Raw genomic sequence first — 13,653 nt, forward strand, 5'->3', positions numbered from 1 at the left:
TGTGCGCTGCTTTACCTGCTATCTGATTCTCCATATGTCTTTTTTACTGCAGTGAGCCTCGATGTAGCCAAACTCCGTCAAGTATGGCATTGTTTTTATGTCGTATTAGTTTCGTTGTGTTGATGCATTTTGACGTGCTTCAATTTTCCGCYRCRACACGCAAACTTCCCCATYSACTCAGTGCGTTATAGTTCCACATCGCTTAGGATTTGTTGCTGCGCGTTTGCGTAGAGTGAAGGAAAGAGGAGACCAGCTGCACAKKCAGGCTGCGAAATGAGATGCAGGTAATCGGTATCGGCAACAAGAGCCAATGATTGCCGATCATGCACTTTTTCACAAAAATTGGCCGATTATGATCTGTGACTGATCGATCGGCACACCTCTAATATTAAGTGATACTTTTTTTTTGTTTAGTTTTGACATCAATTGACTTTTGTGTTCAATTATTGGTTAACAGTTGGTATTTAAAGGATTCTTCTTCAAATCTCTTTAAATGTCACACACACATTAACTCGTAAGGTGTTTTTACACCCAAGGTATCACATCAGTTTAAAACCAAGTTTGGTTCTCACCAGGAGTGAGAGCGAGAGTGAGCATTATCCAACATGGATCTGACTCAGCTACCAGATCAGCAGGTTTGAGCAAAACGCCTTCTTGTGGCCGGGTTTACCCTGCATTCAGAATGAATTACAGTAAACAAACTAATAAACAATTCCTTGAAGCGTAAAGCCCAATTCAACTTTCAAGATGTCTTCTCTGACAATTTTGCCTGAAATAATGCAATAAAATTAACTTATTTGTTTTACACTGGCTCAGAAGACAGAATCTGCTTTCTGTGTTTACACTCGGTTCTCTCACCCTGGACACATCTGACCAATAAACAGACTGAATGCTCACACTTGGCTTTTAGTTTTCAGGTCTGCTTGAAGTTTTCTTTGTGTGAAAACAAACCGAGCCACTGGAAAAAAGTTACGACTTAAACTCATTAACTGATTCAAAGCAAAGCAAAGAAACTACAGGTGTGAAATTAAAACCTTACCTGTCATCCCACTTCTTTGTGCAGTTAATGAGGTATTCCGATACTTTCTTGATGTTTTCGAGGGACCCGTCACAGTAGGAGTGAAGGAGAGGAAGTCTGGATTGGATGAGGGAACAGGAAGCCTGGTCCAAGCCGCTTCTACCATCGCTGGGTGAGCTGACGCTACTGAGCTTTGATTCCGACAAGATCAGGTCCACCAGGCTGATGAGCTCCTCGGAGCTCAGTCGCAGTACGAACTTCTCCGTTTTCTTCTGCAGAAGCAAATACAATCAGAGTCATCAGCCTCAGCAGATAAAACTGTTTCACCTTGTTTTCAACAGAAACAACATGAAGTTGTCGGGAAAGTGTGAATGCAAGTTTAAAGTTACCTGAGGAATCTTCTGGTCACGTCCTTGCCAAATGCGTGGAATATGACTGCATGCCCAGAGGAAGTCTAGGGCTGATGACGGATCCAGTCTAACAAAAAAAATAATAATTATTTTAGTCATTTGTAATTTAGTATATATTACTATGTCATGAAGAATATTGCAGATGAATTTTACTTGTAGTCTCTGTGCTTGCAGAGAAGAGCGCTGATGCACTGCAGCAGGGTGGACCAGTTGGACTGGTGAGTAAGCAAGGCCAAAAGATAAGGTCTGTAAGCCGGGGTGCCTCGTGCCTAAAACACACAAAAAAATTGATCATTAATGCAGCATATTATTCTGTCATTTGACCAAATGAAAGAAAGTTCCTGTACAAATTTGATTTTACCTTGTTGAGGGCAAAAAGCAGCTTCTGCTGCAGGTCTGGGCACACTGAAGTCACTTCAGGGTCGAGATGCTCCAGCCAATCAACCAGCAGGCCGGAGTTCAGGCCTGACTTGGTTACCTCACAACCGCTGAGGAAGGGCAAACTGAGAGGTTAGCTCCTAAACCTATAAATCTGCTAAATCAATTAGGCAAGACCCAACAGAAGCTTAAAAGTACAAGAAGACACAGAGCAGGTGCAGTTCTGCTGGCTCTGTCTCTGTCAGGTGTGTCTCTCATTTGGTTCAGTCAGACGTAAACGTTTCTAGTAGAAACCAAACGGGATAAACTGCTACGAAGAGTGCTCACCTCTTCGTTTCCACTTCCTTTTTCCCTGGTCTCTCTTCGCCTTCCTGGAGGAGCAGGGATATCACCATGGCAACAGGGCCAGCCGCCCCATTCTGAGTGCCAACGGTCATCAGCAGAGACAGGAGCTCCTCCAAATACGGCGACTTTACCTCCATCAGCCCTTTCAACACTAACAGAAATAGGACAGAATGATTAAACTAACAGAAACAACCACTAAGCTTTAACCTGATACATGGAATTAAACTTAAGTTTGAGATGCCATTAGGCTACAGCTTTGCCTTCTTCTATTAATTGCATTAGGGCTGGAACGATTAATCACGATTAATTGTGATAAATCGACTATTGAAATAATTGTCAGCTCTTTTAATTATTGCCTAATCATTAACTGGAATACACACAAGCAGAAAAAGGCCATTTGCTGATCAAACAACAAAGTCAGAGCAGTAATTTGGCCAAAACTGTGTAAAAAAAAAAACATTTTGCAGTTAAGATGACTAAAATTTGTCTGTAAATATGTCCTACCCTGAACTCAGGTGGCATAGTTTTAGCTGCACTTTGTTTTTACAGAATTTTAAACTATCTTATTAAGCACTTTCTGTTACCCAAATATCAGTTAATCCAAATAATTGTCAAAAGAACATTTTGTTCTATATTGTATTAATGCTGAGCTCTTCACATGTTTATGTTAGTCAGCCTTGGCAATAAATGATCAAGTTCACACCAAAAGAATGTTGTTTTGCATTTTAGGCACAAAAAACAAATCTTATTTGAAAAAAGGAATCAAATTATTTATTTGCATCTTTTAATGTATTGCTGAATGTGCCGATGTTTTTATGCGATTACTGATCAGAATAATTTATTAATCAATTACTAAAATAATTGTAAGTAGAATTACAAATTGAGTAGCAGATAACCTTCAACTTTCAGCCAGAATTCAGACAAAATTCTTGTGCATATAGAGGCTCTAATGAAAGAATGGTAATGTCAAAGCATTGTGTATGCATAATAAGCAGCTTTAAGGATCCGTTTATTGTCCCTCAGCTCCACTGATACCTTTGCCAATGAGCTCAGGTTCAGCGTTGCATCGTTCCCCGGCTTTCAGCATCGCCATGACAGCTCTCAGTGGCACCTCGGGGTCTCTGCGGTACGCCAGCGCCTCGGCCAGATGGATGAAACCCGTTCTCACTGCAAAGCAGCAAACACACATCAAGTTACTCATGCAAACATCAATCCACCAGCGAATAAAAAGACAAAGTATTCTCACCGTCACTGTGTCGCTGTATGTGAGTGCTCTGGCCAGCGAAGGTCTTGAGGAGGGATTTCAGAGGTCCGACCTCAAGCGTCGGGTTGTCCAACCACATCAACATCTCGACGACGACTTTTAGGAATAGAGAGGAGAAAGCAATGTCCTGGGAAACGAGGCGCTGCAGCGGCACAGGACAAAACAAAATCAGACTAAACTATTATATCAAGCAGGAAGACGGTTACACACTGCATGGTTATATCTTTCACCTGGTACAGATGAAGTTGGCGCATTAGAGGACAGGAGAGCGCATGGCTGCGGTGCATTGACAACACAATCGGCCCCGCATGGGTGGAAGTGAGCAGAGCTGCAACAGCCTGCAGGAGACGAAAGGCCAGACCCCCCTGCTGAATCTGCCCCTGCCTGGCCCGCATCAGCTCCTTAGCCAAGGCCTGCTGCAGGGTGAGAGAGAGCTGACTGGGAGGAGGCCCATGCCAACGAGGGTCCACCTTTATCGGGAAAATCTGGGGAAGACAAAAATAAACCAATCGGTTTTATGCACATGCTTAACAACTTCACGGACGACAACAAAGAAACAAAAAGTGGTTTGGGAAGTTGTTTAGAAAACCAAAAGAAAGCAAGACCTGAAGCAACATGCCGGTGAGGTCGTCCTCAGGCCCGACTGGTGGGAGCTGAGTGGCCGCTCTCATCTTTACTGAACTGTGAGGCGTTTCCATGGTAACTTTTGCCTTGTTCGTTTCCAACGAATCTGCCGAGAAGAAAACATTTAGGAATCACAAAACCTAATTTGTATCCTGTGGTTTCTAAATTACATAAGGATGTGGAAGTTTAATGACGTAATAAAGTTTTGCTGATTAAACTCAAATTATTACAGCTATGTAACAATTTGCTGAACATGTTGTTTTTATGTGCAGCACAAAAACAATAAGAATCTGGGAGATAAAGTAGCTGACCTCTGCGCGGCGGAAGGGATGAGCTAAGCAAAGCATGGAAAGTGTGCCCCCCAGTGGCCCCTCGCTCATGCTGCACCTCAACCAGATGAGCCATGTAGTCTGTTGGTGAAGAAATAAACACATTATGACAATTTTAACTGCACCAACTCTTGAAAAGAAGAACATCTGAAGAAAGAACCTTACGTTTGTCCATGATGTTTTGCTCCAGACTGTCTGGATCATGAGAGACAGCCTGATCCAGGTACTGCAGGAGTTTACTCATGCTGGAGACGGGAATGCCAAACGACTGGACGAACAGCAGCAGCTGCTGAGGCTCCAAGTCCTGTAAAGCTGAAAAAAAAAACAATGTTTGGTTCATGTAAAAAAACAAAATACTCTCCCATTGGAAGGTAATTTGAGGAACAGTAGGACGTTTTACCTGCATCGACTAATCGAGAGACCTCTGAACGGATCATCCTCAGTTTCAACCAGTCCGGCAGCAGCAGAGCCTCCTCCGAGGTGTCGACCAGGAAGGCAGTAGGCAGAGGTTTCTTCTCAGGAAACCAGATGCTCAACAGAGCATAAAAATCACTCTCTCCTGTAGGAAAATAACAAAGGGGATCCCGCTGTATTACAATCAAGCAGAGCCAAAACTGCAAAAATTGTTTGGACGAACACTCTGTTCTTCCATCTTCTTTAACAAAGCAAACCTAAAGTAAGCTAGTCTACCTTTGGGTGGTCCCAGCGTTAGCAAGATGACCATTGCATGGACAACAAGAATGTGCATCGTGGCCGTCTCTCCTGTCGTCCAGCGGAGGAACACTTGGTCCTGAGACTCTGACTGGGAAAGAAAATTAAAATAAAATAAAAAAAATCAATGTTGAGATCTGTTGCAAAGTTTGAAGAAGCGGTTTCACTTTGTGTTAATTGCTCGTCTCACCCAGCTGTACAGATCCTCGCCCTCCTTCGTCTTCCTCATCCTCTTGATGTACGTGGAAAATATAGTGAGAAAAGCAGAGAGCACTGCATCGGACTCGGGTCTGCTGGAGTGTTTGGAAAACAAACTGTTCATGATGGTGGAACGCTCCACAATGAGTCGGGCAATGTCCTGGAAGAAGAAAGACGGCGAGAGAGGGAAAAAAAAAAAAAAGCTGTCAGCACTCCTCTGGGAAATAAAAGCGGAGGCAGGAGAAGATGCAAGCAACTTGCTTTGATTACCAGCGCGAGGTCATTATGAGCTGCCTGCTCCTCTATCGGAGCATGCTGGGAAAGGTAGATGAGGTATGCGCTGATGGTCTGGGGATCTGTTTCCATGTGAATGGCCTTTAAGAAAGCACACAAAAAATATCAATTGTTAGGAGAAAACAACTGGTTTGTTCGCTTTTCCCACAGTAAAATTCAAGCATTTTTCCAGGTATGTTTTCAACCTTTCCCAGCACCACACTTTGGAGATAGAAACAATACAATCTAAAGAAGACAGTTTCAATTCATTATTGTATGACAAAAGTTATTACTGCTAATAATGTCTCGTGATGGTGTTCCACATAGTAGGGACAAAGTAAACTAAAATATAACAAAATGTTCCGTCTTGAAAAGTCTCTCTCCTATGCGCATGTCACTTGAGCCATTAGGAATAATAATAAATGTACATTACATTGAACAAATCTGTTTGTGTTGATGTAAACGACCTTCCTTCTCAAATTAAATGCTTAAACACAATAAGAATCATCACTTGACTTTCTCTAAACAGTCTTTTCTTTCACAAAACTGTGCAAATGGAATATTGAGCACTTTCAAGGGCTATATACAGAAATCAAGCGCTTTCCAAACCTTGAAAACATCTTATAGAAACTCAAGCACTCCCAAGAATTTCAAGCACCCATAAAAATCTGGAAAAAAGCTCCACAAACGGCACAAGTTAGCGACAGCTCGTCGCTGATCCGAACTGACCTGCTGCAGGGCGGTGGACGTCATGCCACGGACGCTGTCGAACAGGGGGAGCTTCGGGAGGTCCTGCAGGAGCCACTGGTAACCAGGCAGAAGCTCGGCGTCTCCAGAGTCTTCCTCCATGGGCTGCTCTCGCTCCTCTCCGTCTTTTAAGCCTCCTTCGCTCAGCACCAAAGACAAACCCTGCGTATGCATAAAATACAGGAACTTAATTTGCTCCGCCAACACAATGCGACTAGAAGGAGTTTTCACTTGGGTTTTAGTTTGGTACCTTCATAGCTAGGACTCTGGAAGCAGCTTGGGAAGAGCTAAGACGGCGCAGGAAGTAATCCAGAACTTCGCAGGTTGTCTGTTCATCAGCTTTAGAACCCAGGAGAAGATCCTGGAGCCGTCCAAGCAGCTGCCTCTGCTTTTGTTGTCGCTACGAGAACAAATAAGGAGCAGTTAAGAATCTGTGTTTAGTATAATCCAGCATGCATTGACTTTAATTCAGGGTAGTAACTATAAGAAAGAGAAAAAAATGTACCTGTCTCTTTTTGGCTTTCTGCTCTTTGCTCTCTCCATCTTCGTCGTCCTCCACTGGCAGGCTGTCATCCGCGGCATCGTGCAAAAGGAACTCACACAGACACTGAACTGGAAGCACGTCCAGGGAACCCTCGCTGGACTGGACCAGGTCGGCCAGCCAGGGCATGGACTGAGAGGACGCCTTTCAGATTAAAAAGCAGAAACCGCAACAATCAGATAAAACTCACATTTTCCCTTACGTTCATCCATACAGCGGCAGCTGAAGATCTATGTCCGTCCTCAAGACGGCAGAAAACTCAGAAGCGAGTGTCACACGGATGTGTCCATCACCTGTCTCTGGATGATGTTGAGCAGAAAGTCGGGGCTGCGGCTGCGACAGAGGAGATGACCGAGGCGGAGCGACTGGTTGAGGCTTTTCACCTGCTCCTGCACCTGAGGGGGGGGCCGACGCGGAGGACCCCTTAAAACAAAAACACACATCATGGATTTTAGAAGGCGGGTGCGGGGGGGAAATTATAAGCTTAAAAATCTGGATCTCTCGATTAACATCTCACTGTGGGTCCAGGCTGGTGAGCTGAGACAGCAGCAAGCTGTTGCTCTCTGTGATGGTCTGCTTCGTAGAGGCGGCCGCCAAATGGCTCTCAAAGGCCAAAATCTCCTGCTTCTCCCGCTGGGAGATCTGCAGCTCCCTATTGATCATTTCTGTCTTTGTGTCCTCGTCGGCGATGGTGCACGGCGGGTAAGTGTAGTTACTGAGAAATAGAAAAAAAAAAAAAAAAGTCTTAGCCAGTGTTCGCTTGGAAATGATTTTACTACAAATTACATGTTACACTTACTTTGTCATTACCATCTCCATAAGCATTTTCAGGGTAGGATAACCATCCCAAGCAGCCAAGCCTGAAGAAAAAAAAAAAAGAAAGAAATGTTAGAGCATAATAATTACAGTTCATTACTAGAGTATAACTTCAATGTATGTGATAGACCAACGCAAACTAGTACATAGTTGTAAAGTTTAAAAGAAGTAAAATACATAGTTTACAATTTTTCAAAGATAAAAATGTGAAAAATATGGCATGCATTTATTGCTAATGTATTGTGAGAAAGTGAATAATGAATACTTTTCAATGTGCTATTCGAATGCTATTACTCTACCTATTTTTTGAGGATTAAAGGCAGCCACCACCAGCAGCAGGAGCCATGCCTTCCAATAGAGAGTGGATATCGCCAAATTTGGCGGTTGGTACCTTAAACAGCAAAGTCATGAGTTATTTTTAGTTTGTGTTTGAGTGACCCAGTGTGTGTGTCTTTCAAAGCCAATAAAAGACCAATGTCCTACCCAGCTGGCAGCTGAATGTTCTCCGGGTGATGGTATGTACACAGATTCAGCACCGCATCAATGAGCTGGATCCTCTCCACTCTCAGGACCTCTAGATCTGTTCAACAGGAAACCAGATCAACAAAATTAGCTTTGCTCCTGCTTCACATACACAACTCACAAAGATAAAACGTGAATGAAGGAGTTTCCTCTCGGAATAAGTCAGGCGGCACATTACGCCGAGGCACAAGTGTTTAAAGTACTGTCCAAACATTTTGACAGAGAGTAAAATAAACAGCTGGAACGGATCCTCGCTCACCATCGGACTGAGCCGCGGCGGCTCTCTTGACCAGGTGATCTGCAAGCTCCATGGCGTCGGCCGGGCCTAGAGGCAAATCACGGGACAGCCCGATGACCAGGATGCGCATCAGCGTGTCCTCGAGCAGCGGCACCTCAGAACAAAGGCGGAGGAAGAAACTGAGGGACAGAAAAAAAATAAAAATAAATACATTAAACCAATTAAAGACAGTTGGAAAACAAAAGGACGTTCAGAAACGCTGAAAGTAAACTCACTTCCTGTCACTTTCTGGAGGCCAGTTGTCCCACTTGTAATAAGTCTCAGGCTGCTCGGTGAAAAGCACTTTGTGAAGGCTGCACACGAGAAGGAGATAAAGTAATAGAAACAAAAGTGACGCGCAAAGCTAGTTTGACAGTAAACATATCGGACAGGTTTACACTCACCAGTGAACGTAGTCTTTTGCGCCCACTTTGCTGATTGTAGGGACCACCGTGTGGAGCCACCACACAGCGTCTCTCTGGATGGAAGCAATCTGATTCTGGAAGGACCTCAGGACTTCAAGATCTGAGAAAAAAATAAAATAAAATCGCTCAAGTCAACAAACAGCTGATCACGCATCATTGATCACGTCATTCCATACTTTTTTTCTCTCCTTTGTCCCAAGCAACGCCAGCTTCCTTGACTTGAGCAGTGATGCCCAACATCATGGAGACTGTGAGTAAATCCGTCACCTGGATCACGAAGCGCTCCTACAGCGAAGGACGGAGGTTAAATAAATAAAGAAAACGGCTAAGGTGAAGCAAAGCGGGGGGGGGGGCAATCTTCACGTCTGCTTACTTTGAACTCCATGTCCACATAGCTGGTCTCTTTTCTCTCTTGCATCAAACCGAAACAAAACGACTGGAAATTGATCTCGTGCTTCGTCTGTTTGATGATCTCCCTGAGCAAAGCTCGAGAGGCTCGCAGGTAGTCGTCCTTATTGGTTAGCAGATCCTGGAACACCATCGCCAAGAACTGCACATGCAAAGACAAGACAAGAAATTTCTTTTGAGGAAAAACAAAAAAAAACTTTAACTGATTGCAAATAAATAAAAACATTAAATACCTTCAAGGTTCAAAAGTCTAAATATTTTTTAATTTTAGAATTTTAAAGTACCGTAAATTTCTGGACTGTTGAGCATATCCAACTATAAGCCATACCAATTAACTTTAACAAAAACAACAAAAAGTACATATATAGGCTGTATTTGTCTATATGCCACAGGAGTCCATGTTTTAACATGCATACAAAGAACAATTTTTTTGAACTTTTAATGAAAATATGAAAATAATTACATAACAATATGTAGTTTTCCTTGCCTCAAAGGAACCCTCAATTTGTGTCCATGTGACTCTAAATGAGTCTAATCTCACCTTCGGTGCTTGTTCTGGGCTGTGCTGCAGCACTGTGTGCAGAACCTGCATGTTGTTGGGATTCCTGGCATTAGAAAGTTCGTTGAAAATCACCAGCTTCACCATCGTGCCCAAGTTGTCTCTATGTGCGTTTAGCAGCTCTCTGGAGAAGAGCATCCAAAGCACATGTTAAGAAATGAAAGAAAAAATAAATAAAAAATAAAAACACTGACACTTTTATAACAAGTCAGAAGAATGATAGCGAGCGGTTTACACACACCTCACACACAGCATATAGTGATTCAGCAAAACCTTAGGTTTCAGGCGGATCTTGATGAGGCTGGAGATCACCTCCATGTCGTCTGCTCCGTGTGTGCTGCAGTTCATGCACAGCGACATGAGGAGGTCCTGAGCGGGTCGAGTCAGCTTTGTACACAAGATGGGGGAAAAAAAAAAAAGCAACAGTCAGCTACAAATAACGACGATGGAATACCTCTAATATATTGACACCACTGTACTATAAGTTACATAGTGCAGCTTTAAGGACATTACAGCAAAATGTCAAACTTTAAACCAGATCACAGTTGATGTTGACTTTCAGAAAAAGCTAAACGGTCCAGACATTTTTTTTTTTTAGACTCACAGATGAAAGTGATAAAATCAACAGCATCACAAATGAAACCTTCAAAGCAAATAACGATCTCATTTCAACCAGGAAGAATCTATGTCCTTTGGCATTTTTTTTTAATAACTAATTTTGTGAAAGACATTACCCAGCATTCATGTGCATTTCTTACCTTCGGGTTCTGGAGCCACATCTCCAGCCTCTGCACAGCCAGAAGACGGGCCTCTTTGTAGCCGCAAGTTGCGGTGAGCAGACGCAGCAGATTCCGGGACACATTGTCCATCGGTTGCCTGCGGTTCAGCTGATCCCTCAGGACGTCCAGCACGTAGTCTTCCACACTCTCTGCCAATTCCTCATACCTATAAAACGAGACACGATCAGAAAAAGACAACAAAACCACAGCAATTTAAGAGGTTTTTGAAATAATGTTTTAATTATTTAAAACACTAATAGAAAAACAAAGAAAAACAGCCATGCATCAGTCATACCTTGGCATAATTTGGCCGTCATCCTCAGGACTAAGTTTCTCTTCTGCTATTAGTAATTCAGTCTGACTGTCATCTTCATCTGGCGTTGATGGATGAGGGCTGTTACCTGGAAGATCAAAAAGCAAAATATGACATCAGAAGTCAGTTAAAAAAAAATCATAGATCTGGCCAGGTCAGAGAGTATTTACGCCACCTGCACTAAGATCCCCAGGAGTGCGACCACTGTCGGCCTGCAGCAGCATGCTCTTTGGTGGCATCTTAGTGCCAAATGCCGTCTGGATGTTGTCGACAAAAGTCTTACAGTGGGAGCTGTCAACCCATATTCTTTCTCCAAGAGAGTCTTCGATATAAACCTGAAAAAAAATGCAATTGAGCACGTGCAGTAAGAATTTAAGCCAATACTTACATTTTGCTGGTTTAAATTTCCAAATGTTCTCACTTTGACAAAGATTTCTGGCCAGTTCTCGTCCTCCTCATAGGCTGCCATGAGTAAATTGCACGCCAGAACTGACACCAGGCTGTTGCCTTTTGCTTTAAAGTTGATGGAAGCGTCCCGTCGCAGGAGGCTGCACAACGCCTGGTGATGACGGAGAGACGGGTAAAGAAAGTTTACTAGAAATTTAACAATTATAAGATTATTTGTTTATAGTCAAATTACTTTCTGAATGAATAATTGGTTTATTTATTAGAATTAAAACAGAAAATTAGAGAGAGAGAAAAAAAAAAAAAGCTGTTCAAGAATCTCTGGTTTAAGTGTATACATTTGACATGGTGGCAACGATGTACCCTGGCAATTGTAAGAAAGTGGATTTTGTGACTGCAGAATTTCAAAATTTGTCAAATTTGATCATTTAATCTGTGTGGATTCTATTACACCTTCATTCCATTCAGTAGATCGTCTGGAGTCTCACCTCAATAATTCCTTGAGTAGCAAAGACATTGGGCTTGATTTTGGCCAGAAACATTAGGCTGAGGTACAGAGTGATATCCGGTTTGGCTCTGTTCATCTTCAGCTGCCTCACTGCTCCACACAGCAATCCCTCGACGCGATCGTCGTTTCCATCTGACTCTGCAGCTTCGATCTCATCCAGCAGAACAGCTGGAGATACTGCACAAATGAGGAGCAATCTGTTAGGAACTACAGAATTTTTAGCTGTTCATTTGTCAGATTATGTGCTGACATAAAACAAGTGGTTTACCTTCGATTGGTACCACTGAAGGCTCCTTTATCGAGGGTGATATAGCCCTCTTGTCCACTGCTGCAACATCGGCGAGGCGTCCCAGAGCACTGACAGGAGGTGTAGTAGATAATTTGGGTCTCTTGGTAAGGGTGGACAAGCCGGATGAGGAGGGCAGAGCAGAAGAGGCCTCTCTCTTACGGTCAGCAGGTAAACCAGTTGATGCTGGCTTTAGGAGGACAGGAGGCGCTTTGGGTTCTCCTGACTGGCTTTTTGATCCCAGAGCAATAAAATCCCCTGGTGGAGGATGGGCTGAGAAAAAAGATGGCACATTTATCATGTCCAATTTACATAAGACAGAAATAAGAATCAGGCTGGCTTTTTAAATTGTGCTACCTGACGGTTTTGCAGCACTTGGGCGCCTCAGTGTTGTAGGTTTTGGACGATTCATCTTGATAGACCGGTGCAAGAACTTAAACAGCAGGATGAGCTAATAACATTGTCGTTGAGGAGCCCTCTAATGATAAAATAAAATAGTAAAGACAAAGTGCACACGGTTGTGTTACAGACTTAAAATAATTTCGATATGAAGCCTTTATACTTTCTATTACATCCATATTACACACAGGAGTGGCAAAGTAACAACAAAACACAAGCAAAGCCAGTTACTTTTAGCAATTCAAGCTAACTTGACGGGCTAAAGTTTTAGCATCAACGACAATCACAGCAATTTTTAATTTACCTTAAAACCAGACAGACATTCAGAAAATATAAACGCTTTATAAAAATTACTAACTCAGACAAGGAATAATATACCATGTCAAAATAAAAATTACCGTCTCAATAAAGATACCCCAAATAGTAAGCGATGGTGGCTTCTTCTGTTGTTATAACTTTTTCATTATCCAAGAAAATTACCAACACCGCCATCCTGCGTAACGTGGTGTCATAACAGTAAAGCGGCGCAGACCGATTTTATGCTCTCTTTTCCTAATTTTTACTGTTAATAATATTGGTAATAATATTATAATGACAAATATTACAGTCAATTTATGTTTACATTGAAATATTTTCCAAGAAACCCCCAATAACTTTAAGCTTAAACGTTGAAAATATGTTGATGACTTGTAGTTACTCAATGTCGCCACCAGGAAGCAGTATTATACCTACCCATCCTCATGATCAGAGACTCGCTAACAGAATGACGTACTATGTTCACAAAATGGTACGTCATTCTGTAAACTTATGGATAATGAACACAAGAGGGCAGTAAAAACATAAAATGTTGATGGAAAAAACATGAATCAACTTTTTTATCTTGAATGATCACATAATTAAAACATATTTGGGGTCAAATGTGTATAGAAAGCATCCAGATGGATGAATAATCCCTTTAAGCTAGAATTTAAATTGGTATGTTTTTGTGACAATGTAAGAAAGGATGAATAAAAAAAAAAACTTGCTGAGAAGGTTGTTTCTTTTCCCTCTCTTTTTTCACCAATTACATTTCGATGGTTTTAATAAATTCCAAACATAAAAAGGGAATATATATATAA

At 42.3% G+C, this 13,653-nt stretch overlaps 1 protein-coding gene across 1 annotated transcript in view; it reads right to left on the reverse strand.

The window, feature by feature from the left end:
• Positions 1–13,043, reverse strand: part of ints1 (integrator complex subunit 1) — a 19,502-nt gene extending 6,459 nt beyond the window's left edge. The window contains exons 1-38 of the mRNA XM_008415910.2: positions 12,934–13,043; positions 12,494–12,614; positions 12,119–12,409; positions 11,831–12,027; positions 11,359–11,496; positions 11,113–11,272; positions 10,920–11,025; positions 10,604–10,790; positions 10,087–10,232; positions 9,828–9,969; positions 9,252–9,428; positions 9,055–9,163; positions 8,858–8,978; positions 8,690–8,767; positions 8,436–8,593; positions 8,138–8,234; positions 7,954–8,045; positions 7,638–7,698; positions 7,356–7,553; positions 7,132–7,261; positions 6,803–6,982; positions 6,548–6,697; positions 6,280–6,459; positions 5,548–5,652; positions 5,270–5,437; positions 5,059–5,170; positions 4,769–4,927; positions 4,534–4,680; positions 4,351–4,449; positions 4,021–4,145; positions 3,646–3,900; positions 3,398–3,557; positions 3,187–3,318; positions 2,134–2,302; positions 1,790–1,916; positions 1,582–1,697; positions 1,408–1,495; positions 1,040–1,290 (exon numbers count right to left, since the gene is read on the reverse strand). Coding sequence (XP_008414132.1) covers positions 1,040–1,290; positions 1,408–1,495; positions 1,582–1,697; positions 1,790–1,916; positions 2,134–2,302; positions 3,187–3,318; positions 3,398–3,557; positions 3,646–3,900; positions 4,021–4,145; positions 4,351–4,449; positions 4,534–4,680; positions 4,769–4,927; positions 5,059–5,170; positions 5,270–5,437; positions 5,548–5,652; positions 6,280–6,459; positions 6,548–6,697; positions 6,803–6,982; positions 7,132–7,261; positions 7,356–7,553; positions 7,638–7,698; positions 7,954–8,045; positions 8,138–8,234; positions 8,436–8,593; positions 8,690–8,767; positions 8,858–8,978; positions 9,055–9,163; positions 9,252–9,428; positions 9,828–9,969; positions 10,087–10,232; positions 10,604–10,790; positions 10,920–11,025; positions 11,113–11,272; positions 11,359–11,496; positions 11,831–12,027; positions 12,119–12,409; positions 12,494–12,548 — 5,366 coding nt within the window. The 5' untranslated portion in view covers positions 12,549–12,614; positions 12,934–13,043. The remainder of the gene's footprint in view (positions 1–1,039; positions 1,291–1,407; positions 1,496–1,581; positions 1,698–1,789; positions 1,917–2,133; positions 2,303–3,186; positions 3,319–3,397; positions 3,558–3,645; positions 3,901–4,020; positions 4,146–4,350; positions 4,450–4,533; positions 4,681–4,768; positions 4,928–5,058; positions 5,171–5,269; positions 5,438–5,547; positions 5,653–6,279; positions 6,460–6,547; positions 6,698–6,802; positions 6,983–7,131; positions 7,262–7,355; positions 7,554–7,637; positions 7,699–7,953; positions 8,046–8,137; positions 8,235–8,435; positions 8,594–8,689; positions 8,768–8,857; positions 8,979–9,054; positions 9,164–9,251; positions 9,429–9,827; positions 9,970–10,086; positions 10,233–10,603; positions 10,791–10,919; positions 11,026–11,112; positions 11,273–11,358; positions 11,497–11,830; positions 12,028–12,118; positions 12,410–12,493; positions 12,615–12,933) is intronic.
• Positions 13,044–13,653: the final 610 nt, after the last annotated feature.

Source organism: Poecilia reticulata, linkage group LG8 (assembly GCF_000633615.1).
Source record: "Poecilia reticulata strain Guanapo linkage group LG8, Guppy_female_1.0+MT, whole genome shotgun sequence".
NCBI classification, from domain to species: Eukaryota; Metazoa; Chordata; class Actinopteri; order Cyprinodontiformes; family Poeciliidae; genus Poecilia; species Poecilia reticulata.